The sequence below is a fragment of the Phoca vitulina genome, unplaced genomic scaffold, assembly GCF_004348235.1.
Source record: "Phoca vitulina isolate PV1807 unplaced genomic scaffold, GSC_HSeal_1.0 scaffold73, whole genome shotgun sequence".
Classification (NCBI taxonomy): domain Eukaryota; kingdom Metazoa; phylum Chordata; class Mammalia; order Carnivora; family Phocidae; genus Phoca; species Phoca vitulina.
Window position 1 is genome coordinate 2220235 of NW_022589776.1, and position 27174 is coordinate 2247408.

At 35.0% G+C, this 27174-nt stretch overlaps 1 protein-coding gene across 2 annotated transcripts in view; it reads left to right on the forward strand.

Moving 5' to 3' along the window:
- Window positions 1-27174, forward strand: part of RABGAP1L (RAB GTPase activating protein 1 like) — a 782624-nt gene that overhangs the window by 121429 nt on the left and 634021 nt on the right. For both annotated transcript variants that reach the window (XM_032393375.1, XM_032393374.1), the window contains exons 8-10: window positions 5439-5505; window positions 11420-11522; window positions 14847-15013. In XM_032393375.1, coding sequence (XP_032249266.1) covers window positions 5439-5505; window positions 11420-11522; window positions 14847-15013 — 337 coding nt within the window. The remainder of the gene's footprint in view (window positions 1-5438; window positions 5506-11419; window positions 11523-14846; window positions 15014-27174) is intronic.

A 27174-nucleotide genomic window follows, 5' to 3' on the forward strand; every position in this document is an offset into this window, starting at 1 on the left:
ATGATGACAGCAGAATGAAGATAGGAAGAGATCTAAGCCCTGCATGAAGCTATGGTGTCAACCATTCTGAAAAAGTCTGGTGAATATAAAGAGCACAGTAAAGTCAACCCTATCATCTTTAAATCTCAGTAGGAATAGAAAGCTGCTTAGGGTTGAAATGGAACATTTACTTCTGCTTTGGTAAAAAGACTGCAATAAAAAAGAAAATTCTAGTTAGTTTGGCTAGGATTCAAGCCAAAATTTTGAAGTTAGTTGCCCACTGAAAGGGAGTGATAATTACAAGACTGGAGATCATGCAGTTTCTTTAGCTAAGTTTTGGAAGAAATGTTGTAAATAATCATGCGGGGAGCCTGGGTGGCCCGGTTGGTTGAGCATCCAACTCTTGATTTCGGCTCAGGTCATGATCTCAGGGTCCTGGGATCGAGCCTGTCATGGGGCTCCATGCTCAGTGGGGAGTCTGCTTGAGGATTCTCTCCCTCTTCCTTTGCCCCCCGCCACTTTCTCTGTCTCTCTCTCTTCCTCTGTCACACACACACACACACACACACACGTGAGCTCTCTCTCACTCTCTCAAATAAACTTAAAAAAAATTCATGCATCATGACAGGAAGCAACAATGAATACTATACATGTGGCATGGCAGAACTTTTACTGCACTGTAGAAATAACTTTGCAAGATTTGAATAGGACATAAATGGAATTATAAAGAAATAAGACCCTGGGAATGTTGACATTGCCTCTATTCAGTGGAATCTACATAGGCAGCCAGAGGAACATAGTGAGGATTAATTTAGCAGCATAAGTAAGGAAAGGATGAATGTCCCGGAGGAAATGCCAGCAAAAACTTCACATTAAAGGAACCCTCAGAAATTTCATAACATTGAAAGTGCAAAGGAATAAAATATTGGAAGCTGAATCAAAGTTAGAAAGGAATGTGAGTGTTTCCCAGGGCATAGAAAAATTGCTTACTCTGTATTGTAAATTATATGAGAAGAAAGCAAGCTCTGTTCAAACTCGTCTTAATAATTGTTTCCGAAGAAATAAAATGGTTTGTCAATGTTTCTAAGTACTTTAAATTGCAAAGTACTAAATAAATAATAGTTTTACTTTTTTTCTCCATTAGTTGTATACTTATAACTGACAGCAAAGAGTTTTTTAAAGTTTTGACAAAAATAAAGGTTGCAGAGCAATCATAATTTTCCCCACTGACCATAACATCGTTTTGCCCAGTTTCAGCTTGTGTGGTTATTGTAATGGTTCCCCATACCGCACGTAGAGAGGAATGCCTGTGTATCTATCTCTGCTTGATCCTGTTAGTGAGTGAAAAACACTCCCAGCATTTCTCACCTGGGAGGCTTTTTCAACTGTCTTTTGCTTTAACTTCTTTAGTATGTGACTGACTGGGATTCTGATTTTTACAAAATTTAGCTTTTCATGTTCTTGGATATTCTGAAAAAATATGATTGACTTACAGCTTTTCTTTGTATTTCTGTTTACCTCCTTCTGACATACTGTCACTTTTTCAATTTTAACAACAAAAATTCAGTTAAGAGACAGTGTTCCTTAACTGACATTGGTAGACACTTGCCTCCTTTCCTTTTCCTTTCTTCCCTTCTTCATTTTTATCCATAGTCTTCATGGAGGTAGATAGAATCCTAATCATTTGATGGGCTGAAAGCAGAAGTAAAACAATTTAGTTTCCTCTTACAGAACATTAACATATCATCTTTGGTTTTTGTCGCTTTTTTCTATCACTTAAGTCTAAAGCAATGCTAGATATGCTGAGTTTTGGTGTTTGTATGGATGCTAACTTGGTATTAAACACTGTTTAAAACTCTGAGTAAAAACTCACAGGTATTATGGAAGGTTAAACTTTCTTTTCTTAATAATAGTGGCAATTGTAGGGGCACCTGGGTGGCTCAGCTGGTTAAGTGTCTGCCTTTGGCTCAGGTCATGATCTCAGGGTCTTGTGATCCAGTCGTCCGTCACCCCTCCCGCCCCCCCCCCCCACCGTTGGTGGTGTCCAGCTCTCTGCTCAGCAGGGAGTCTGCTTCTTCCTCTGCTTGTGCACTGTCTCTCTCAAATAAATAAAATCTTTAAAAAAATAATAGTGGCAATTGTAATAATTTATAATTGGGCACGGCTTTATAGTTCACAGCGTACTTTCACCCTCAGGAGGTTCATTTCACCTTTACATTGGAGTTTATAATCTTCCTGATAGGCTAGGGAGGTGATAGAGTATAATGTATAAAAGATCTGCAGTTTTGGATCAGGGACATGGGCTCGAATCCTAGTCCTTTAACTTAATACCTGAGTTGTTCAGACAAATCACTTCTACCTTCATGAAAATTAGTTTGTCATTTCTCATATGCAGGTTGTTTTGAAATGTAAATGCAGCCCTATGGTAATGTCTGACTTAAGGCATTAAATAAACAGTATATGCTATAATTAATGCAATAATATTAATATACTATCATTATCATCTCATTCTTAGGAGGTTTGATTTCAAATTTTGGTCAAATCAGCTATATACTATATTAGAAATAGTGTTGGGTGTGTCTCTTTTCTGCTTTCTTAACATTCTGTACTTACAGCGATCCTAGAACTTACCATATCAGGTTGTAGTTGCCTGTTTACTTGTATTTTCCTCCTCTAATAGACTTTGAGCTGCTTGAGAAAATAGGTGTGATGGCAGTTTTCTATGTTATTTGTAGAGTTAACAAGAAAATGTTGAATGCTTTGACCTCCCCAATGAAATACTTAATATTTGCATTAGGTGTTTGTGGTACTAATAGTATCTATCTAATTACTGACACATTATTCCTAATAGACCTTGCTTGTCTCCATAAGAAACCTGATGTGCTTTAATGAAATATAAATTTAGAAATGACTAATACAGCTTGATAGAGAAAAATTGTGCAATTTTCTTGTTGGAAGAACTCCTTAGAGTTAATGTGTTATACCTCTCCCATTTTGTAGAAGAGGAAGCAGAGGCTCTAGAGGGTTAGGTGCTGGGGCGCACCTTGGCGGCTTGGTCAATTATCTGCCGTTGGCTCAGGTGATGATCCCAGGGTCCTGGAATTGACCCCGAGCCCCGTGTCAGGGGGGAGCCTGCTTGTCCCTCTCCGTCTGCACCCCACTCATGCTCTCTCTCTCTCTCAAATAAAAAAAAAATTTTTTTAAAAAGGGGTCACACTACTGGTTAGTGGCAGGATTTTTTTTTTTTTAAAGAGTTTATTTTTATTTATTTGAGAGAGAGAGAGCTAGAGAGCATGGGGGGTGGGGGAAGGAAGAGAGGGGAAGGGAGAAGGACAAGCAGACTCTGTGCTGAATGTGGAGCCCATCTCCAGGCTTGATCTCACGACCCTGAGATCATGACCTGAGCCAAAATCAAGAGTCGGACACTTAACTGACTGAGCCACCCAGGTGCCTCTGGTGGCAGGATTTTTTATTTATAACCCAGGAAAAGAGCAGCACATCAAAGATCATCAAAATAAAGTGATAGCTGTTGCCATTTAAGGAAAACCTAGAACTCCAAGACTTTTTTTGCAGTAGAGTTTAACATGGGAATATTAAAAAAATATATAAAATTGCACCAATTTCATCAGTTGCCTGCAAGTGCTTGGCAAACAAAATGATAAAAAAAACTTTAAGATTTCAGAAGGAGCAAAAAGAAATGTAGGGAGGATGCATACTAAATTGTTAACATTGGTTCTTAAGGGGGCTGATATTAGAAAAAGGATAAGTTATGTTTTCTTTTTACATTTTGGTATCCATTAACTTTTTACAATGAGTACATAATAGTTCTGTAACTTAAAAATTCTATAATATAGAAAATTGTTCTTAAAAAAACCATGAGAGATACAAGCCAAAGCAAAGCAGGTAGGGAATGTGAGAGAAGTCTTCTGTCCTCATTGACCTGACTTTTTAGTTGGAGGGACCAAATTTCATATCTGAAAAAAGAATTCACTTTTTTATTCTTGCTTAGCAAGTATTTAAGGCAATTGTAGAAGAAATAGTACAATGAATTGCATAATTAACGTTTAATTTGTAGTGTTTATTATAGGAGTTCATAGGGAGATTATAGCAGTGTATAGTAATTGTATTAAAATTATGGATATAGGGTATTATTATTTCTTTTGTAGTAGATTACATTTTGTTCAGTGGTACAGTAATATGTTTGGAAAGTTATCTTCAGAACTCAGTGACTTTATCTTTGTCATGTACTTGATTGTTTTTGGATGCCAAAAGAGAGCTTTGAGCAAGGTATCCTCAAGTACTAACAGGAAGTATATATTGTTTTACCACTTACTAGACTCATATTGGGATAGGACTTATCTTGTTCATGGAAGAAGATGTGCTACTAGAAAAGTAAACTTTTGGAAAATAACAAGGATCAGATTATGTAGTGACATGTGAGTTGTCAGTGCTTTGAAATTTAAAAAATCTTAACATATTTAATTTATTTACATTCTCTACTCCTGTGTGAAATGTTCCATAGCATATTTTTAACTGTTGGAAAACTACAATAAAAACATTCTAGTAAGTGTGGATATGCGTTCTTGGCAGAGGGCTACTGAAGACAGATCACGTTGCCTCTAGATTTATAAGATCTATTTAAGAGGCAAAAATTTGAGTAAATTGTTGGATTTCTCTGGACTCTACTTTTCTTACTAAAAAGCAGAATTAATAATAACCTAACAAATATAAAAATGTTGGATTTAGCTGAATTTTAGAGCTTATGAAAATCCTTCAGAAATAAAGTACTAGGGGATGTAGTAGATGGGATTCCTAAAGCTTCTCTAGCATCAGGAAGCACAGAACAAAGTAAATAGTTAATTGTATATATAGTATGTTGGATAATATCTTCACTAATATAATGGTACATTTAGTAATGAGTTTCATATAACTTTTTTTCAAACTTAGGGTATAATAAATATTAACAGGCTACTCAGTGAAAATGACTGTTGAAGGCCAGGGTAATTGTTTGTGTTAATCTGGCTTGATACAAAGAGTGAGCACAGTCTTATTTTTTTTTTTTAATCTTTTTTATTTAATTGGGGTAGTTGATTTTGACTTACATGTTTGAAGTAACTCCAAGGCAAATGAAGTCTCATTTCTACCTAGAAACCAATTCATATCTCACTACTGTATTTTGTTTCAGTTAATAATTTGTGGCCATTTTTATCACAGTTTCTGATCATTGGTAATCTTTTACATGCAGAAATAAAGATCTGGGAATTTAGATAATTTATTTCTATGCAATTTTATTATGTGTCTTAATGAATTCTTTTTTATGGTGTTTCTTTTAAAAAACTAAAGCTATTTGTAAGTATAGAGCTCAGATTGTGTAATTATAAAAAGACTTTTTGCTCACTGGGCTTCTATTATATTCTTGATACCTTATTTGTCCTTTTCTTTCCCCCCAATATTTTCAGATGTTTTGGAATGTTATTAAGCCCAGGTCGAAACGTGAAGAACAGTGACATGCATTTACTGGATATGGTAATGATAATCTTAAGCACATTAACCAAGTATAGATGATAGTTAACTTATATTTTAGGAGTATTTTCTATTTTAAAATTTTGTCATATTGTCAAAATTGTTTTTAACTTTTATCTGTATGGTAGTAATAATTTTGGAAACCCAAACTTAAAATTACTTATGAGGGACAGATTTAGAAAAATTTCCACCAAAAAGTCATATGCAAATTGAAAACAAATAAAAGGATAGTGTTATGACAATGTCCATTTATTCATCTGTTTGGTTCTTAGAAAGATATCTTTTCTTTGAGCCAAAAATAACAAGTACATGATTATAACAGGCATATCCAGAGTGAATATGGTGCCTTTCATTTATTTTAATGCACTGTTATTAATTTGAGTAGTATGATGAATGCTTTTGTTTTCTTTAAAGCATTTATTTCCTTTTCTGAATTTATCCTCCTTTATTACCTGTCCTTAGCAAAGTATATTTACTGTAGGAGTGGTATTTATTTAAGGAATTTTCTTGAAGGTTAATATATATTTGAGAGTTAGTATTTGATATAAAAATAGCAAACTATCTTAACTTTTAAACAGAAATACCTTCTATATTGCACTTAATGAATATATTTATTTTGTGATTTAGAAATGTTGTAAGAAAGTCCTCTTAGAGTATCAAGTAAGTATAAAATAGTAAAATATAAAGTGACTTAACTGGGATTTTTATACTTAGTGATCACAAGCACTACATGTTTTAATCTTTTCAGCTGAGTTTTGAAAATGTCAATTAAATATCACCAATTATATCATATTTTTCTTTGAGTTATTTCATGATATTGTCACATTGATTTTCTAGTGGTCCTACTGGAAATGGTTTGTTCAGCCTTTTTGAGCACATAATTGTGTGCCAAGCATTGTGTGGAGTGCTGGGGTTATAGATATGGTAAAACATAGCTCTTAGCATCTGTGGGTTTATAGATTTGTGATGAAAACAGATCTCTTAAGTATGTAACTATGGCAGTGGGTTAAGTGCTCTCCTAGAGTTGATAGAATGAGCCACAGAGATATAGAGGAAGCATTTCACGTAAAGGTAAGGTTAAGGACAACCAGTTGCATTGAATGTGAAAACAAATTAGCTGTTGATCCACCTTTCTTCCATCCCTCTTTAAAACATATCATTAATACAAGTGGTTTTACCTAAGGCAAGCCATAGCTTTTTAGAGTCCTGAAAATACCATGAGGAGGTAGTTCAGGGACATTTAACACTTATAAGTTCCTAGGTCTTAGTCATGGTCTTTCAGAGTTTAAAAGATTAAGGTGAATCAGTGGCAGAGTTTTTTTTTTTATAAAACTTAAATGCAGATTATAGAATTACAGATTGGCATGAACTTCTGAGGTCCCCTGGTCTTGACTGTCTTACTTGAAGAGCAGTCCTCCACTTTGAAGAGTCCATATTGAAATCCAAGGACTCGTCAACATTGAAGCTTCTGTTCAACAAATAGTTGGTAAAAGTGGGAGGGTTTGTATTTGCAATTATCAAGAGTTGTGATTTGTTACTGATCTTTGTGCTATCTTAATACATGGTTATTGAGCTTTGGCTAGACTACTGTTCATCAAAAGGAACTTATTACCTTATAATGAAGACTATGGGACAGTTGTGGTTATAACAAAGTTATTTCTTTGTAATCACCAGAAGTCATATTCCTTATAATTTTGCCTAATTAGTCTTAGTTCTGTCCTCTAGACCAAGATGTTATGTTCTTCTGACTCGTTCAAATATGTGAACACTTTGAAAACAAATTTCATTTTCTTGCATTTGATTCTGACAAACTGAAAAATCCTGCAATTATATTTAATTTCAGAATTTGTGAGACTTTTCTATTTAGCTTGAATAATTTTTAAGCAATGCTGACTTTTCTTCCCTTTGAATATTTTCTAATAAGATGAATTGAGACTTTTTATAAATTTATAACTTTAGTTTAATATAAGATCTACATGAAAGAGAAAGTCATATTTGTAAGTGAAAATATATTTTTTAGCAAATAGCCAGATTACTTACATATAGTATATAAACTAAATCATCTATAAATAAAATTGGGTTTTGGGGAGATACAAATAACAGAGGTTTAGTTTTCTTCCAGTAGTGAGAATATTTTTGGTGAAGATACTTTTAGGAATAAGGAAATGAGAATTTTTGATCCACAGCCATTGATACTGTTGGTGGGGAAAAATTTTCCTCTACCCTGTAAGGTTCTTTTGACTGGTCTAAGCATTAAATTGACAAGAGACAGATTAGCAGAAAACTAAATTTAATTACATATGTATGGGGGCTCCATAAGAATATGATGCCTACAGGCAGTCAGACAATGAAGCTTATATGCCATTCTAAGCTAAGGAGAAGGGGTAGAAGTTGGGGACTTCAAAGGGAAGAAAGACAATTCAAAGATGAAAAAAAGTAAATGGCAAACAAATGTTTGTGAGACCACTCAGAAACAAGGGGACATAGGAATTTTAACAGACTTTGCCAATTTCCTCCCTGACTACCTCACCTGCTTTATTTTATACTGTAGTTATCTATGGTGACCATAAGGGAGAGGTCATAGTTTCTTCCTCAGCCTTTTTTTTTTTTTTTTTAAATAAGCAGCCTAAAAATAACCCACATGCCAAAGAGATACATTTTGGGTGGCAAAGTTTGCTTCCCTGTAGTACCTAGGGAAAGCCTAACAGCAAGGTACCAAGAGGAGCTGAAAACACAGTAGAGCCAGGTTTCTTGGAACTGGAACACAATTTAAAAGTCCTAGAAATGCCTCAGAAAGTTTGTGGATCTTTACAGTTAACCATTTATTGACACTAGACTAGTAGCTGAACTCACAGTTACAAATATGTTTACATTGTAATCCAGTAAGCTTGTAATCTGTATGTGTAAAAAAAGCAGAAATAAAATTTTCATGAAACGGTTCTTACCCCTTAAGTGTGTAAGGAACTCTGCTATTTTTTCTTCTGCTTGATGAAAAAGTCTGGTCATAATCCACTAAATTGATTTTATGCTGTTTGGAAAACATTAGCCTGTCAGCTCTCTAGGGTCAGGATCATTTTGTTTTGTTTTCCTTGCTGGATACTTATAAGCATAGACCATGGCTTCTAGTAGGCTCATATTTGCTTAATGAATGGATGGATTAGCATGAACTTACATTTTTTACTTTTTCTGTGTGTTATGTCTTTTCAGTACCATGTGTCTGCTTTACCCCACCATCTGCCTACTTGACCTCATAGCTTAAGCTTGCTCATTACTTTACTTGACAGTAGTTCATTTGTGGCTTACTATGTGATTCTCTGGCCTCTATCTTATGGCTTTTCTGCCTATGTTCCCATTGCAAACTGCCATATTCTGTCTGTATTTCCTAGTTTATTTTCCTAAGAGGATGGCATCTAGTGGTTCCACCCTGGCCTAGTTTGGGCAGAGACATACCTTCTGTTCCTGATTTTGTCAGCCCCACTTGTGGTGGGGGCAGAGGAGTCAGGAAGAACTCTTGAGCCAAGATAGTTGAAGAAGTATTTTTTTTTTTTTTTAAAGATTTATTTATTTTAAAGGCGAGTGAGCAGGGGAGGGGCGGGGGAGAGGGAGAGAAGTCCGCAAGCAGGCTCCCCTCTGAGCACGAGCCTGACTCGGGGCTTGATCTCACAACCCCAAGAGAGTTGGACACTCAACCGACTGAGCCATCCAGGCGCCCCAAGAAGTATCTTTATAAGAGGCTGAGAGCAAGCCAGGCTGTATGATGGAAATGTCTAGTTCAATAACAAAAATGCCATACTTGATGAGGAGAAACTTTTATTGAGGGCTTTTGATGTATAAGACAGTATTATTGTGGTGATGTATAGTGAGGACTACAAAGACATAAAACTATGGTTGTTGAATTAGGCTATTTTGCTTATAAGGAACAAAGATCCACTTATCCGCTTAGAACACCTTAGAGACAGAAGAGGTTATTGATCTTCATGAAATCGTACCTAAACCTGCAAAATGGTCTCTGCTATCTGGACTCTTCTGTCTGCTTCACCTCCCACCATGGGCTTACTCTTTCTTTGATCCTCTTTTTAGCTCGGGCTCCTGCTCTTTTTCCACGGCTGCCCCTGCCCCCAGGCCTCTGGTGCTCTGCCCCCCTTTCTTTCTGTACCTCCTTCCCCGTCTCTGCCTCTTTCCTTCCTTCTGTCTCCCCTTTCTCCTTCTCTCACCTTTTCCCACCTTGTCCTCCTCTCTCCCTCCCTGCCCCTTCTCTGTCCTCTCTCTGTTCCTCACTCTTCCTCCCTCCTCCTGCTTCCCAGAATCTGCCTGTGTGTTTGGACTGCATGATTATTTTTAATGAATTTTTTGTTCGTTTTCTCCATTTCTCTCTTACTACTTAACAGTTTCCTAATACTTGCTGTTCTTTATATATTCTTTCCTACTTTATAATTTCCGTTACCTTACCACTTCATTTGATGTGTGGCCTGTCAGGGCCTGACTTCTTATTAAAATCTTTCAGCTCCACGGCTAACTGCCCACTTTCCTTGGTATTTGTCAATTGAAAGAAATATTTTGATTGGACTAGCTCATCTTTTTGGACTCAAGCACAGCATAGCTCTTCCCAGAAATGGATTGGGTTTTTTGGGAGGTCAGATGCCCATTCTTGTTCTGAATGGGGGTCTAATGAGAAGGTAGAGAGGGTAGGCATAGAGAGGGAGAGAGAGAAAGGGGTGGAGAGAGAGATGGATACAGAGAATGAAGATGAATATATGAATGTAGTGAAGGTGTTGTGTGAGTTTCCTTTACATGGGCTTGAGTGTACTTTATCTCAGGAACTTAGGGTTCCTACACTCAAGCTGACAGTTCGATTGGTAAAATACCACCAATACCCTAGGAAAATATATCGTAATTACCAAATGACTGAAATAATTTTGTTGGGTTTCAGAGAAGCATCTGTTTGGGGGTAAAACTGAAAAAAAGTTTTTCTCTTTGTTTTCGTCTGACCCTTTCAGCACTCTCTTCATAATATGAGGAAATGGGTACGGAAAGTTTAAAGTAGTGTAGATAATACTCTTGCACGTGCACATACTTGTATGCTGCGTGCTGTTCTCCCGTGGAAACACCTCTAACTATTCCCCCTCCCTCTCCCACCCCATGCACACATGTACACACAGCTGTATGGGATCCTGCTTTCACCATAGGAGCTGCTGCCTGCTTCAGAGTCAGGAATGCGCTGGGTGGACATATGAAGGGGTGGAGGAGATGAGGAAGGGGAGAAGGACAGAGGGAAGGAGGGAGCAAATAAAAAGGTAAAAGGAAGACAGTTAATCAACTTGGGTGTTGATTACAAACCTTTATTAGTCTCTTAATGTTGATTACTGATCGTAAGAAAGTGTACAAATATCTGATATAGATAATAGAAAATATCAACTTTGAGAGGTGTTGTGGTAAAGTAAATTAATATTTTAAGAATATATTTTAAATTAGAACATTGGAAGAAAAATACTAACCGCTTTTCCTTCGATTAGCTATTAATTCAGTTAAAATATCTTCAGTGAGATCTATACTATAGTTTTAATAGACACTGGACATACTTGTATGCTTAGGTATGTGACATTTTGACAAGCAACCTAAGATAAAGTTAAATATAACTTCATACCAATATATTGTTTTTGTGAGTCAGCATATTAAGGTATACCCCCTTTTATCCAAGAGGTATGTGCCTCTAAATAGAAACTCTGAAGAAAGCTGTAGGAGAATTTAATATTGAAAAAAATGCTTTTGTAGGGTGACAAAAGTTTTACCAAAAAAAATCCCATTTGATTGTAAATCCAAATTTTAATAAATTAGATTGCTTAAAGTAAGATATAATTTAAAATGGGGATTTTCTTGATGTGTATATTCTCAGTGATTTCTCTCTGAACTTTTACAGGAATCCATGGGAAAGAGCTATGATGGGAGGGCTTATGTTATTACTGGCATGTGGAACCCCAATGTACCAATATTTCTGGCACTTAATGAAGAAACCCCAAAAGGTAAATTTTCTCATAATATTCATTATTATTTGCTTTAAATTTTATATTATGGTCAATGTTGTTTTGCTGTGTTTTTTAAAATTCTGGTGCTTATTTAAAATGAAGTTATTCTTACTTAGATTTTAAATTTTTTTAAAATACTTTATGCATTTATGGGGAAAACCTCCACTATTCAAAAGAATCCTCCCCCAAAATATGTGAATTAGTTTTATTAGATTATGTAGAAAGTATTTGGGGTTTGTGTTTCATATGTTACCATAGAGTTATTTTATTTGGGGGCAATGATGGAAGAGTGTGAAAGAAATGGTGAAAGCAAATTCTTGAATTTTGCATATCTTTGATAACTATTCTCTTTTTTTCCTCATTATAGATTACCTATATTTTTTCATTTTTTAATTGTTCCAATTTTTTGACATTTGGGATCTTAGTAATGTATATTAAGGATTTTATTTGTGGTAAACACCTTTTCATTTTGTTTGACATGTCTAGTGTTAAACAGATAAATTTATGAGTGGTAAATAGTACATTTATCATTCATCCCGTTGTATTTATTTTTATTCCTACTTTATCCAGATATCTGCTAATTGTGTTTTTTATCCCTCTGCCATCTGTCCTTAAACTAAAATTTAAATTTTTACCTCATGACTTATAACTAAAGTTATGTTATACTAAATGCTTTACTGTGATTCAACCAATAATTTATACTAAGAAAATAATGGATCAATTGGTTTGATCTTTCATCTTATATTAGTTACTTTATACCCACAGTAGATTTTTGGTTAAAGAAAGGAGCATTAGTGAATACTGATATGGAAATATATTAATGAGCATTAAATGATAATTATTAAATTTCCTTAACAAGAGTATATACCAGTTCCATAAATTACGTGCATTTGATCACACATCTGTCTATTTCACAATTATTTTTTTTGAATGAATTATTTTTAATGAATTTTTTGTTTGTTTTCTCCATTTCAATGAGGGCTAAAAAGAGAGAAAAATAATGATTATATAGTCTTTCATGTATTAGGAATAAATAATTTTTACACCAACAGTTTGTAAATTCTGGAGACAGGCTTGTAAAGACCAGCCTGTAAAATTCTGTCTTATAATCATTCAGAAAGTAAACATGAAAATGGGAAAAATAAACCAGTTGATAATTTTGAAGAATAAAATATAGGAATTTCAAATAGTAAGTTATAAAAGCAGTTTTATCTATTTTTAATATAACACATAGTTCAGTTTAATATTGGTATTTAATACATATTTGGTCTTCTATTTTTTCTTTTTTTTAAAGATTTTATTTATTTGGGAGAAGAGAGAGAGAGAATGAGAGAGCACATGAGCAGGGGCAGGGAGGGCAGAGGGAGAGAAGCAGGCTCCCCACTAAGCGGAAAGCCCAATGAAGGGCCCTATCCCAGGACCCCTGAGCTCATGACCTGAGCCAAAGGCAGACACTTAAACTGAGCCACCCAGGCGCTCCTATTTGGTCTACTATTAAAGGATAATGTATTTTAAAGTTTATTTCCTCTATTAAAATAAACTTTATATAATACTATATTAAAATAATATTCTTGGGGTGCCTGGGTGGCTCAGTCAGTTGGGCGACCGACTCTTGGTTTCCGCTGAGGTCATGATCTCATGGGTTATGAGATCAAGCCTGTGTGGGGCTCCAAACTCAGGGGGAGCGTGCTTGGGATTTTCTCCCTTTGCCTCTCCTCCCCCTTGTGTGTGCACGTGCATGCATGTGCTCGCTCTCTCAAATAAGTAAGTCTTAAAAAAATATTCTTATCCAAAAGATAATGTATTTTAAATTTAAAATTATTTCATATGGCACAAAAAACACTGACCTGATTTCTAAAATTTCCAAATGATATCCTTGAGATTATAAATGACTCAGAGGATTCATGAATGAGGTTTGATTTTTTTACAGAAGTTGAAGCTCTGGAGTTGAAATGTCTTGGATCTTTTCACTATACCACCAAGTTGTGTATTCTATTTTATGTTTTGTGCTATTGTCTCTTACACTTTGACAATACTCCCCTTGGACTTTAAGGTCTGCTAGAGCAAATACAGTGTCTAGAGAATCCTTGTTTCTCTTGAATTGGCAGGTAGAATTTATTTAGTAATAATGTAATAATTTTTTTGTTCAATTTGATATTAATAGAAGTATAATTGATATGTATAAGTGTTGTATAATATTTTTTAAAAACATTGTTGAAGGTTTCTTCTAATGATGGGCTTGGTTATTTGAACTTTAACTGAGAACTAAAAATGCTGGACAAAGTAAATTTTAAAAATATTTCAAAAGTAACAAAGAAATGACAATATGGATTAGCCAAACCACAGATTGAAAAACCCAATGAGGGGTGCCTGGCTGGCTTAGTCAGTAGAGTGTGAGACTCTTATTCTCAGGGTCAAGAGTTCAGGCCCCATGTTGGACATGGAGCCTACTTAAGAAAAAAAAAAAAAAAGAGAAAGAGAAAAGAAAAACCTGCTGAATCTCAAGCAGGGTAAATAAAATTAAAACTCATATTTCAACCTATCATAGTGAAACTAAAGAAAACCAATAGACACTAGCCTAAAAGATTCTAGATTCATATTAAAGGAAGGCTGGGGCCAAGTAAACATTTTAAATAATAACTGAAATTTTGACTGATAACACTATACTATTGCCTAAAACTACTTTCCAAAGCTCTGATACAGATTTGTAACTGTACAGAACTATTTCATCAGAGCCTTAGTGATTTTCCTGAACATATAATGAGGGGACAATGAGGATACTGACAGATCTCCAGGGACTTCCCTTAAATCATGCAACATTGAAATATTCATTTAAATAACATCTTCCTCTACAAATTTAACATAGTGAAGGTTGAGTGTCTCTTCTGATTTGTCAGTCCTTCCAGTGCAACTCACCAAAGTGAATAATTTCTTGTATCTCTTTTTATAAGATGAAAGGGCAAATCCTTGTGAATTTCTAGAGGCTTTCTGGGAAATTTGAAAAACAGTTCTACTGTCAAAGAGATTCTGAAAATTTTACCTTATTTTTTACATTAAGGACCTAATTTGGGGAAAGAAAAAGTAAGGTTTTAGAGAAGATTTTGACAATTGATTTAGATAAGATCATGAGTATTGAGAAACATACTTGGAGAACATGGTTACCTACTTGATCAAAGTGACAATACAACATTTAAAGCTAAACATAAGAAGGTAACATGATTGGAAGGAACCTTATTTTTTTCATAAGTGGAAAAACTTTGTTTTCTTGAATAATCAAGTAATAATAAAGCCAGCATAACATACAGAAAATTTCTGCTGCAGATAAGCGAGTGTACATGACTGTGGCGGTGGATATGGTCGTCACAGAGGTGGTGGAGCCAGTGCGCTTTCTTCTGGAGACGGTAGTACGTGTGTACCCTGCGAATGAGCGGTTTTGGTATTTCAGCAGAAAGACTTTCACAGAGACTTTCTTCATGAGGTTGAAACAGGTAGGACCTTTTGTTCTTTGCATATAGTAACCAGTATATATTTTTTCTATTCTTTTTTAACACCAAGATAATTTCTTAAGTAGTGATAAAAAGTGATAAAAATTTCTCAAATAATCAAGTGATAACGTCAAACAGTAGAATATTTGAAAAATCTACATCTAGGTTATGTAAATAAAAAAAACCCAGCTCGTGTAATAATTATGTACTTTTTTCACTAGAAATTTGTACTGTGTATCTGTGAGGTTTCCACGTATTTAATAGAAATATTGCTTTATATATATAAAATGACATCCTTTTATATATAATTATTTAGAACCAAAAAGACAGGGCACAGAAATAGCATATCTTTATAAAGTTATAATGAAAAAAATTTCCAAGTAATACCTGGGATTAATTGTCATAGTTATTTCTACCAAAATATTATATGAATACATTGTGTGACTTATCAGTAAGATCATAAAATTATTTTAGTACAAAATAAAAGTGGAGTTTCTATGACATCCCTAAATTAGCCAATGTTAGTAGGTAAAATACATAATTTTTGTTTTGTAGTGAAGGAAGAAAGTAACAGTGAAAAATAATTTGAATTCTAATAGTGTCTGTTTTGTGAAATGAGGCTAAAATGCTATATTTGAATAATGGAAATCCTTTATATACTACTTAGTACTCCCATTTCCCAAATTTAATAATTCTTGCTGCTTCATAGACTGTAATATGTGAAATGTAACGTGGTAAAAGCAAGTATCTGCACAGTGAACAAATAAAGAAGCTGCTTACCCATTTTCATATAAAAAAAAACTTGTCGTTGCTCAGTTAGGCTTCATATACTACATACTTTGAAATTACTTTGTTTTTTGTCTTTTATAAAATTATTAGAGTGGTGGTTTGACACACTTTTATTACTATTTGGATTATTTCCTTTTTTTGTAGCATATTCTAATGAAGATTGTATGAACAGTATTCAAAATATTAGCCTCCTGAGTATCTTTTCATATTTTATTATGGAATATTTTCCTCCCTCCCTCCCTTCTTTTCTTTGCTTTTTTGGTAGCTTAATTGTTCTATCAAAGAATTCACTTGTCATTTTGATCCGAAGGATTATGCAGAGTTGTGTAAGAGCAAATAAAGGCTCTATATAGAAAGTGGTCATCATTCTTCCCAGTGACCATTAATAAATTATGATGTCAGTTCTTCCTCCTTGAGACCTGATGAAAAGTTACCTTCTTCCCATATCTATCTCTCTCTATATTTTCCCATATCTATCTATATATATATCTATACACACACACACACATATATATGGCAAGGTAAACAAAAGTACTAAGATTTATATACTTAGATACATTTCAAGAATATATATATATTAGAGTAGGTTTTTATAATTAAATGTATTTTCATGTTTTAAAAACTACTGATGTTGAGTGACTGAGTAGCAAGTAATGAAACATTAAAAATACTGTACCAGGTCATTTCATGTGAATTAAAATTAAATCAGATTTACTTATAATATTCAGCTCTACTAAATGTGAGACTGATTTATTTTTTATGTTAATTTTTTTTACTGTGAACAATTTTATGCCACAATATTGGAAAATGTAAATGAAATGGACAAAATCCTTAAAAATACAGTTTATCAAAATGATGTACATAGGAATAAATAGAAAATCTGAATTGCCATATGTATAAAATATGTTGAATATGCAATTAAAATTTTTCCTATGAAGTGAATTCAGTCTGAATGCCTCCAAACACCTACACACTTATGAAATACACACACAAACACCCACACGCAGACACACAAATATGTGAACATACATGCACACACCAAGCTACACAGGCTTTCCCTGAGAATAGAGAAGGAAGGAATACTGTCTGAACACATTTTATCAGGCCAGAAAATAAATTGCCCCGAAAACCTGACAAAGAAACCAAAATGGAAAAGCCACAGTAAGCTCTCTCGCATGAACTCAGATGTAGATACCTAAACAAAATATTTGCAAACAAGATTCAGTGATTTATAAAATGGATAATTATATATTATGACCATGCAGGTATTTTTTTTTAAGTTTTTACTTAAATTCCTGAACATACAGTGTAATATTAGTTCCAGGTGTACAGGATAGTGATTCAGCACTTGCATACAACATCTGGAGCTCATCACAAGTGCACTGTGAGACTGATTTAAATGAATATCAAATATGAAGAAGATGGTTTCTAACTTTAATGGTATAATCTGTGCTCAAGAAAAAGTGTGGAAGGCTATGGAGACTGAAGGCATACCTGCTCTGAGTAGAAATAATGAAAAGGAAAAAAATTAAAATCTAGAGAAGTTAAATGAATTGTTAAAATTTATATGGATAATTATTGCAAGAGCTGAAACTATAACTCCTTACTGGAAGTCACACTATGCTGCTGTAAGGCTAAGATAGTTTCTTTCAGTATTTCAGAGACTGGGTTGGTTTGCAGCTATTGATAATAATTTGGAGATGTTAGTCTAGACTAGACAACATTGGCAGAAAGAAGGAATTAGGTGAGCATCTAACGCAGTTCAAGGTTACCTAGGAAACTCTGGGTCCAGACCATTCCTAGTATAAAGGATTCTGGGATGACTGGATTTGTTGAATAACCCCAGAACTAGTCCTCTACTCAAACAGGATTAGATCAGATTCCAGGGGGATAATAACAAGCCAGGTGGGATTCCCTCTACCCAAATTAAATGTCAGTTTTCCTGCTTTCAAATATAGCAGGAGTTTATCTGTAGGCTAAGGGATGTATGAAAGTATGACTTACACTAATTAATGTTCATTCAGGGCCAAATAGCATTTTCACTTCATTTTCCACTCACAGGAGTGAAGAGAGCATGGAATAAGGGGACCAAATTATAGGGGATCTGGGAAAATTCCCCAGAGACAGCCCTTTGACCTAAGGCCTGACAGAGGAATAGAATTTAATTAAAGTACGGAAGAGTATCTGCAAATGCCTAGAGAGCTGGAAAGATTAGGGAGCGCAGAAGAGGGGAGAACAGTAGGTGATGGTGAGAGGAAGCTAGGTCCCTGATCACATGAGGCTTTGTAGTCCATGGTAAGAGTTTTTCTAAATCAGCTTCGTTGAGGTATAATTAGCACACAGTACAATGCATCCATTTTAGTTGTATATTTTGATGAGATGGGCAAACATACACTTGAATAACCACCATTAAAATTAAGATAGACAACATTTCCATCACTCTTAAAAGTTCCATTGTGCCGTCTCAGCCATTCCTCCCCAGGCTCAGCCTCAGACAAGCAGTAATCTTCTTTCTGTCATTATAGATTAGAATTGTCTTTTCTAGAGTTTCATATAACTGAAATTGTACAGTATGTACTCTTTGGTGTAAGGCTTCTTTCATAGAACAGTGTTTTTGAGATTCATCCATGTTGTGTGTGTCAGTAACTCATTCCTTTTTATTGTGACATGATAGACCTTTATAAGGATATACCAGAAGTTGTTCAGCCGTTTATCTCTTGGGAATTTGAGTTGTTTCCAGTTTTTGATTAGTGTGGTTAAAGCTGCTATGTACATGTCTTTATGTGGACATAGGTTTTCCTTTATCGTGGATAGATAACTAGAAGTGGAATTGCTGTGTCATATGGTTAAGTGTATACTTCATAAGAAACAGCCAAACTGTTTTCTGAGGTGCTTGATCACTTTATTTCACTCTGGCAATGTATATGTGTTCTAATTTCTCCTTGTCCTTGCCAACACTTAGTATTATTAGTCTTTTAAATTTTAGCTATTCATATGGTTGTGTAGATGTAACTCATTGCAGTGTTAATTTGCATTTCACATAACGATTTTGAGCTTCTTGTGCTTATTGTTCATTTATATATCTTCATTATGAAATATTCAGATTTTTTGTCCATATTTTGTCTTACTGAATTATAGAGTTCTTTATATATTCTGAATATGTCTTTGTCAGATACACTTATTCTAAATATTCCCTCCCCCAACAATGGTTTGCCTTTTTACTTAACAATGCCTTTTGAAGAGCTGAAGTTTTTAATTTTGATGGCTATATTTACCAATATTTTATTTTATTATTTGTGCTTTTTGTGTCATATCTAGGAAATCTTTGCCTTAAGGTTGTGAAGATGCTCTCTCTTAGGTTTTCTTCTAGAGTTTTATAGTTTTAAGCCTATGATACATTTTGAGTTAATTTTTATGTATGGTATGAAGTAAAGCTGAGGTCCTCTTCCCACATCTTTCTCACGTGGATATCCAGTTGTTCTATCATCATTTGTTGAGAAGACTGTCTTTTATCTACTGAATTAGCTGTTAACCTTTGCCCCAAATTAATTGACCATTGATTCGTAGGTCTGTTTCCTGGAGTCGATATCCTGTTCCATTGATCTTGAGGTCTGTTTTTATACCAATACCACACAGTCTTGACCACTATAACTTTTTAGTAAATTTTAAAGTCTGGTGTTGTAAGATTTCTGATGTTTTTCAAAGTTGTTTTGTCTCTTTCACATTTTTTTGCATTTTCATCGGAATTTTAACATAAGTTTGTCACTTTGTAGAAAAACGTCTGCCCTGATTTTGATTGGGATTGCCTTATATCTGTATATCACTTTGGGAAGACTTGCTATATAAACAATATCGAGCCTTTCCCGTATATGAAAAGCCCACAGCTAATATCATCTTTAATGGGGAAAAACAGTCTTTCCCCTAAGGTCAGGAACAAGACAAGGATGTCCACTCTCACCACTTTTATTCAACATAGTATTAGAAGTCCTAGCCACAGCAATCAGACAAGAAAGACCTGTACTTCTGAAACAAATAATACATTATATGTTTAAAAAAAAAAAAAAAAGGAGGTTGTAGGAAGGGAAAAATGAAGGGGGGGAAATCAGAGGGGGAGACGAACCATGAGAGACTATGGACTCTGAGAAACAAACTGAGGGTTCTAGAGGGGAGGGGGTTGGGGGGATGGGTTAGCCTCCTGATGGGTATTAAAGAGGGCACATATTGAGTGGAGCACTGGGTGTCATATGCAGACAGTCATGGAACACCACATCAAAAACTAATGATGTAATGTATGGTGATTAACATAACATAATAAAATAAAAAAAAAAAGAAATGAAAGGCATCCAAATCAGTAAGGAAGAAGTAAAATTTTCACTGTTTGCAGATGACATGATACCCTATATAGAAAACATGAAAGACTCCACCCAAAAACTGCTAAAACTGATAAATGAATTTGGTAAAGTCACAGGATACAAAATCAATGTACAGAAATATCTTGCATTTCTATACACCAATAATGAAGCAGCAGAAAGAGAAATTAAAACAATCCCATTTACAAGTTGCACTAAAAATAATAAGTTACCTAGGAGTAAACCTAACCAAAGAGGTGAAAGACCTGTACTCTGCAAACTATAAACCACTGATGAAAGAAATTGAAGATGACATAAAGAAAAGGAAAGGCATTCCATGCTCAGGGATCGGAAGAACAAATAGTTAAAATGTCTGTACTATCCAAAGAAGTCTACATATCTAATGCAATCCCTATCAAAATACCACCAGCATTTGTCACAGAACTAGAACAAACAATTCTAAAATTTGTATGGAACCACAAAAGACCCCAAATAGGCAAATCAATCTTGAAAAAGAAAAGCAAAGCTGGAGGCATCAAATTCTAGACTTCAAGTTATATTACAAAACTGTAGTGATCAAGAGAGTATGGTACTGGCACAAAAACAGACAAATAGATCAATGGAACAGGATAGAGAACTCAGAAATGGACCCAAAATACAGGTCAGTTAATCTTTGACAAAGCAGAAAGAATATCCAATGGGAAAAAGACCATCTTTTCAACAAATGATGTTGGGAAAACTGGACAGCAACATGCAAAAGAATGAAACTGGACCACTTTCTCACACTATACAGAAAAATAAATTCAAAATACATTAAAGACCTGAAACCATAAAAATCCTAGAAGAGAACATAGGCAGTAATGTGTCTGACATTGGCTGTAGCAACTTTTTTCTGGATAGGTCCCTGAGGCAAAGGAAACAAAAGCAAAAATAAACTATTGGGACTGCATCAAAATAAAAAGCTTCTGCACAGCAAAGGAAACAGTCAATGAAACTAAAAGGCAACCTATGGAATGAAAGAAGAAATTTGCAAAGACATATCTGACAAAGGGTTAGTATCCAAAATATGTAAAGAACTGATACAACTCACCCCCCAAAAATAATCCAATTTAAAAATGCAGAAGACAGGGGCGCCTGGGTGGCTCAGTTGGTTAAGCGTCTGCCTTCGGCTCAGGTCATGATCCCAGGGTCCTGGGATCGAGCCCCGCATTGGGCTCCCTGCTCCACGGGAAGCCTGCTTCTCCCTCTCCCACTCCCCCTGCTTGTGTTCCTGCTCTCGCTGTCTCTCTCTGTCAAATAAATAAAATCTTAAAAAAAAAAAAATGCAGAAGACATGAACATTTTTCCAAAGAAGACATACAGATGGTCAACATACACATAAAAGATGCTTATCATCATTTATCATCAGTGAAATGCAAATCCATAATACAATGAGATATCACCTTACACCTGTCAGAATGGCTAAAATCAACAACACAAGAAACAGGTGTTGACAAGAATGTGAAGGAGAAGGAACCCTGTTACACTGTTGGTAGGAATCCAAACTGGCGCAGCCACTGTGGAAAACAGTATTGAGGTTCTTCAGAAAGTTAAAAATAGAACTACCCTATGATCCAGCAATCACACTACTGGGTATTTACCCTAAGAATACAAAAACAGTAATTCAAGGGGATACATGCACCCCTATGTTTTTAGCAGGATTATTTTCAATAGCCAAGATATGGAAGCAGCCCAAGTGTCCATCAATTAAGGAATGGGTAAAGAAGAGGTGGTATGTATACAACGGAATATTATTCAGCCATAAAATAGAATGAAATATTGCCATTTGCAACAACATGGATGAAGCTAGAGAGTATAATGCTAAGTGAAATAAGTCAAAGACAAATACCACATGATTTCACTTATATGTGGAATTTAAGAAACATAACAAATGAACAAAGAGAAAGGAGAGAGAGAGAGACAAACAAGAAACAGACTCTTAATTCTAGAGAGCAAATTGATGGTTTCCAGAGGGAGGGTGGGTGAGGGGATGGGTGAAATATATGTTGGGGATTAAGGAGTGCAATTGTCATGATGAGTACCAGGTGATTAAAAATAAAAACTTAATAGAGCTACCATATGATCCAGCAATTGCACTACTGGGTATTTACCCCAAAGATACAAAAGTAGGGACCCGAAAGGCTACATGCACCCCGATGTTTATAGCAGCAATGTCCACAATAGCCAAACTGTGGAAAGAGCCAAGATGTCCATCAACAGATGAATGGATAAAGAAGATGTGGTATATATATACAATGGAATATTATGCAGCCATCAAAAGGAATAAGATCTTGCCATTTGCAACGACGTGGATGGAACTGGAGGGTATTATGCTGAGCGAAATAAGTCAAACAGAGAAAGACATGTATCATATGACCTCACTGATAGGAGGAATTCTTAATCTCAGGAAACAAACTGAGGGTTGCTGGAGTGGGGGCTGGGGTGGGAGGGATGGGGTCACTGGGTGTTGGACACTGGGGAGGGTATGTGTTCTGGTAAGCGCTGTGAATTGTGCAAGACTGTTGAATCTCAGATCTGTACCTCTGAAACAAATAATGCAATATATGTTAAGAAAGAAAAAAAGAAGAAGAAGAATGTAGCAGGAGAGGAAGAATGAAGGGGGGGAAATCGGAGGGGGAGAAGAACCATGAGAGACGATGGACTCTGAAAAACAAACTGAGGGTTCTAGAGGGGAGGGGGGTGGGAGGATGGGTTAGCCTGGTGATGGGTATTGAGGAGGGCACGTTCTGCATGGAGCACTGGGTGTTATGCACAAACAATGAATCATGGAACACTATATCTAAAACTAATGATGTAATGTATGGGGATTAACATAACAATAAAAAAAAGAAAGAAAAAAAAATAAAGCAAAGGGAAAAAAAATAAATAAATAAATAAAAACTTAAAAAAAACCCAATATCAAGTCTTCCAATCAGTGGACATGGCATATCACAAGCTATATAGCTTTTCTTTAATTCCTCTCAGCAATGTTATGTCACTTTTAGTATACGGGTTTTATTCATATTTTGTTACATTTATCTCCAAGTATTTAATATTTTTATGTGACTAAAAGATGTATTTTGTAAAATTTAAATTTTTGATTGTTCATTGCTAGAATATAAATATTTGCTTTTTGTATATTGACCTTATTTCCTGCAACTTTCCTAAGTTCATTTATTAGTTTTTATAAATCCCTGAGTGTTTTTCATATACACTATAATGTCATCAATGTATAAAGACAATTTATATCTTTCTTTCCAATCTGAATGCTCTGATTTCTTTTTCTTGCCTTGCTGAGTGTTTTTCCCCCATGAACAGTGTTAAGTTTTATGAAATATTTTTGTGTGTGTATATATTCAAGTTGTTCCTTTTTTTCTCTATTGCTATGCTAAATGACTCTGGTTTTTTGAGTGTTAAACTATTTGCATTCTTTGGGATAAGCCCCACTTATCCTAATACAATGATGGTATTCTTTTTATATATTAGTCATGATAATATTCTTTTTATATATAAGTTAGATTTGAAGTAGTAATATTTTGTTAATGATTTTTATGTCTATTTTCATGAGGAATATTGGTCTGTAGTTTTCTTGTAATGTCTTTGTCAGGTTTTAGCATTAGTGTAATGTTCTCACAAAATGAGTTGAAATTTGTATTTTCTATTTGCTTGAAGAATTTAGGATTATACTATTTTTTTCCTTAAATGTTGGATAGAATTCACCAGTGAAACCATATGGGCCTATAGTTTACTTTGTGGGAAGGCTTTTAGTTACCAGTTTACTGGTAACCAGTTCTGTTTACTATTATTTTATTTCTTCTTGAGTTGTTGGTGATTTGTATCTTTCAAGAAATTTTCAGTTTAATCGAGGATATTTATTGCTTAAAATATTGTCTTATTTTCTTTTTGATGTCTTTAGGATTTGTATGATCTGCTTTTATTTCTGATATTGGTAATTTATGTAATCTCTTCTTTTTTAAATTAGCCTAGCTGGAGGTTTATTAATTTTATTGACATTCTTCTTTCAAAAAATCAGATTTTGATTCATTGTTTTCCCTGTTGTTTTTCTGTTTTCTTTTGATTCCTTTTGTTTTCTTTGTAATTTCTTTTTTTCCCCCTCCTGCTTTGGCTTCAACTTGTTTTTCTTTTTCTAGTTTCTTCATGTGAAGATTAGATCATTGATTAAAATATTTTTTTTCTGGGGCACCTGGGTGGCTCAGTCATTGGGTGTACCTTCGGCTCAGGTCATGATCCCGGGGTCCTGGGATCGAGCCCCGCATCGGGCTCTCTGCTCAGTGGGGAGCCTGCTTCTCCCTCTCCCACTCCCCCTGCTTGTGTTCCTGCTCTCGCTCTCTCTCTCTGTCAAATAAAAATCTTTAAAAAATATTTTTTTTTCTGATGCCTTTTCATTTTTAAGGTTATAACTTTACCTGTAACTACTGCTTTAGCTGCACCCATAAGACTTGATATTTCGTGTGTTCATTTGATTTGAAATAGTTTCCACATCCTGTATTATTTCTTTTGTGATTTATGGGTTGTTTAGAAGTGTATTGTTTAATTTCCAAATATTTGTGATTTTTCCAGGTATCTTTCTGCTACTGATTTCTAATTTTGTCTCATTTTGATCGGAGAACATAGTCTGTGTCATTTGAATCCTTTTAGGTTGTTTAAACTTACTTTATGACTTAGTATATGGTCCATCTTGGTAAACATTCCAAGAGTACTTGTAAGGAATGTGTATTCTGCAGTTGTTGAGTAGAGTATTCTATAAATGTCAGTTATGTTAAGTACTATGAAAGGGCTTTCTGTCAAGTCTACTCAGTTCTCCATATATTCAATGAGATCTCTCCATTCTTGTTGGAAGTAACAACAACTTCCATGACTATTACTATAAGCAGTAGTGGTGATAGCAACTATATTACTACATGCGGTATGCTTTCTAAGCATTTTAAAAGGATTAACGTATGTAATCAGTACAACCATTGAGGTGTAGGTGCCATTATTATTGTCATTTTTCAGATAAGCATTTAGGCATAGGAAGGTTATTAGTTGGTAGATGAGGAATTAAACCTAAGAAGTTTGGCCCTAAAACTTATCCTTGTGAAATGATTATGAGAAAGGGAAAATATGCTAGTCATAACACAAAAATTGGGATTTTTTTTTTTTTCTGTGAAAACTTTTCTGTATGAGTCCTGGTAATTTTTGTTATATTTTACTTCAGCTTGTCTTCTTTTACTTGCATCATCTTTGACTGTTGACATCACTAATTACATTAGTATTATATGTGAAGAGCTTAGAAATAAGATCTAAGGTCTTACAACATTTGAAAAATGGGCAGTGCACTTTACCCCTCTAAGAAAACAGACTCTTAGCTGCTGAAATGAAGTGATGTATGATGCTGGTCTGGAAAGAACATGCTGATTATATGGAATCATTTGGAAACTGCTTGCCTAAAAGATGCCTCCTCCAAAAGCCTTTCTAATACTAATGAACAGCTGGTATTTTACTATTTGATGCTATTCCACTGCTTTAAAGCTTTGCTACCTGTTAAAATGCCAGTATCCCCAGGAAATAGACCCTAATAACTTTTACCAGTCATATTGTCTTCATTATTGATGAGTTTAATAAGACTCTTTCCTTAGGCTAGATTTTATTAGAGGACAAGGTTAAGAAATCAAGAGGGCATTCCTGCGTGATGTGTGAAGTGTTAGTAAATTGAAGAAAGAGGGCCAAAGGCTTGTATAGCTTATTTTATAGTTTTTCTGAGATGCCAGTACTCATTTTAGAAATGATTTTCAGTGCTTAGTTTAGTTTATTAAACATTTATTTAGTGCTACAATGTGATAGGCATTATGCTAGGTATTGGGGAAACATGAATGAATAACATATGTTCTCTGTCTTTAAGGAGTAAGAATGTAGTGGTAAAAATATTATACCACTAGGTAATCCTTCCACCTGTAGAAGTATATGCAAAATGTAGAAGTCATGTTCACCAATCACACATTGGACTGAACTTAGTCTTCCTGGGGTTGTATCTCAGCTTACCATTTCCTAGATGTTTAACCTTAGGCAATATACTCCTTATCTCCGAAATGTGGAGTTTTATTATACCACCTCAGAGAGTTGTTAAAAGAAAACTTTCTTTTCCTTTACTATGATTCACACCACTTCACTTCTTACAACAGATGGGTGGGTGTTTTCCCATATCAATCAATCATCCAACTCTGTGGATACCAACTGGATGTCCTAAAATTCAGTTATGACACTACCTGGAGTTAGCACAGACCCCACAGGTTAAGGGCTCAGTCCCCCTACCCCCAGCTTCAGACACCAGTCGTAAGTCCAGTTTGACACATTTGCTTTTGACTAAGTGGCTATAAATTGGAGGTTCCCACAACCCCCCTCCTCAGATTTGATAATTTGCTAGAATGGCTTGCAGAACTCAAGAAAACAGTTTACTTACATTATTATTTTATTATAAAAGAATATAACTCAGGAACAGCCAGATGGAAGAGATGCATAAGACAAGGTATGGGGGAAGGGCTGTGGATTGTGGAGATTTCATGCCCTCTCCAGGCACACCACCCTCCCAGCACCTCCATGTGTTCACCAATCCAGAAACTTTCAGAATGCCTTTATTTATGGATTTTTATGGAGGCTCTGTTATATAGGCATGATTGATTAAATCATTGACCATTAGTGATTAACTCACTGATCAGCCCCTTTCTCCTCCTTGAAGGTTGGGGAGTGGGTTTGAAATTTGTGACCCTCTAATCACACTGTTGATCATATCCAGCCCTTTCCTCCCCCTAGTCTTTAGGGGCTTTCCAAAGTCACCTCATTAACACAAACTCCAGTGTGGTTGGAAGGGGCATGTTAGGAAAAGATGCTCCTTTTACCTTTATTGCTCTGGAGCTACTACAGAAAATGGGGACAAAAACCAAATATTAAAAAAAAATTTTTTTATTAGTTTCACAGGTAGAATTTAGT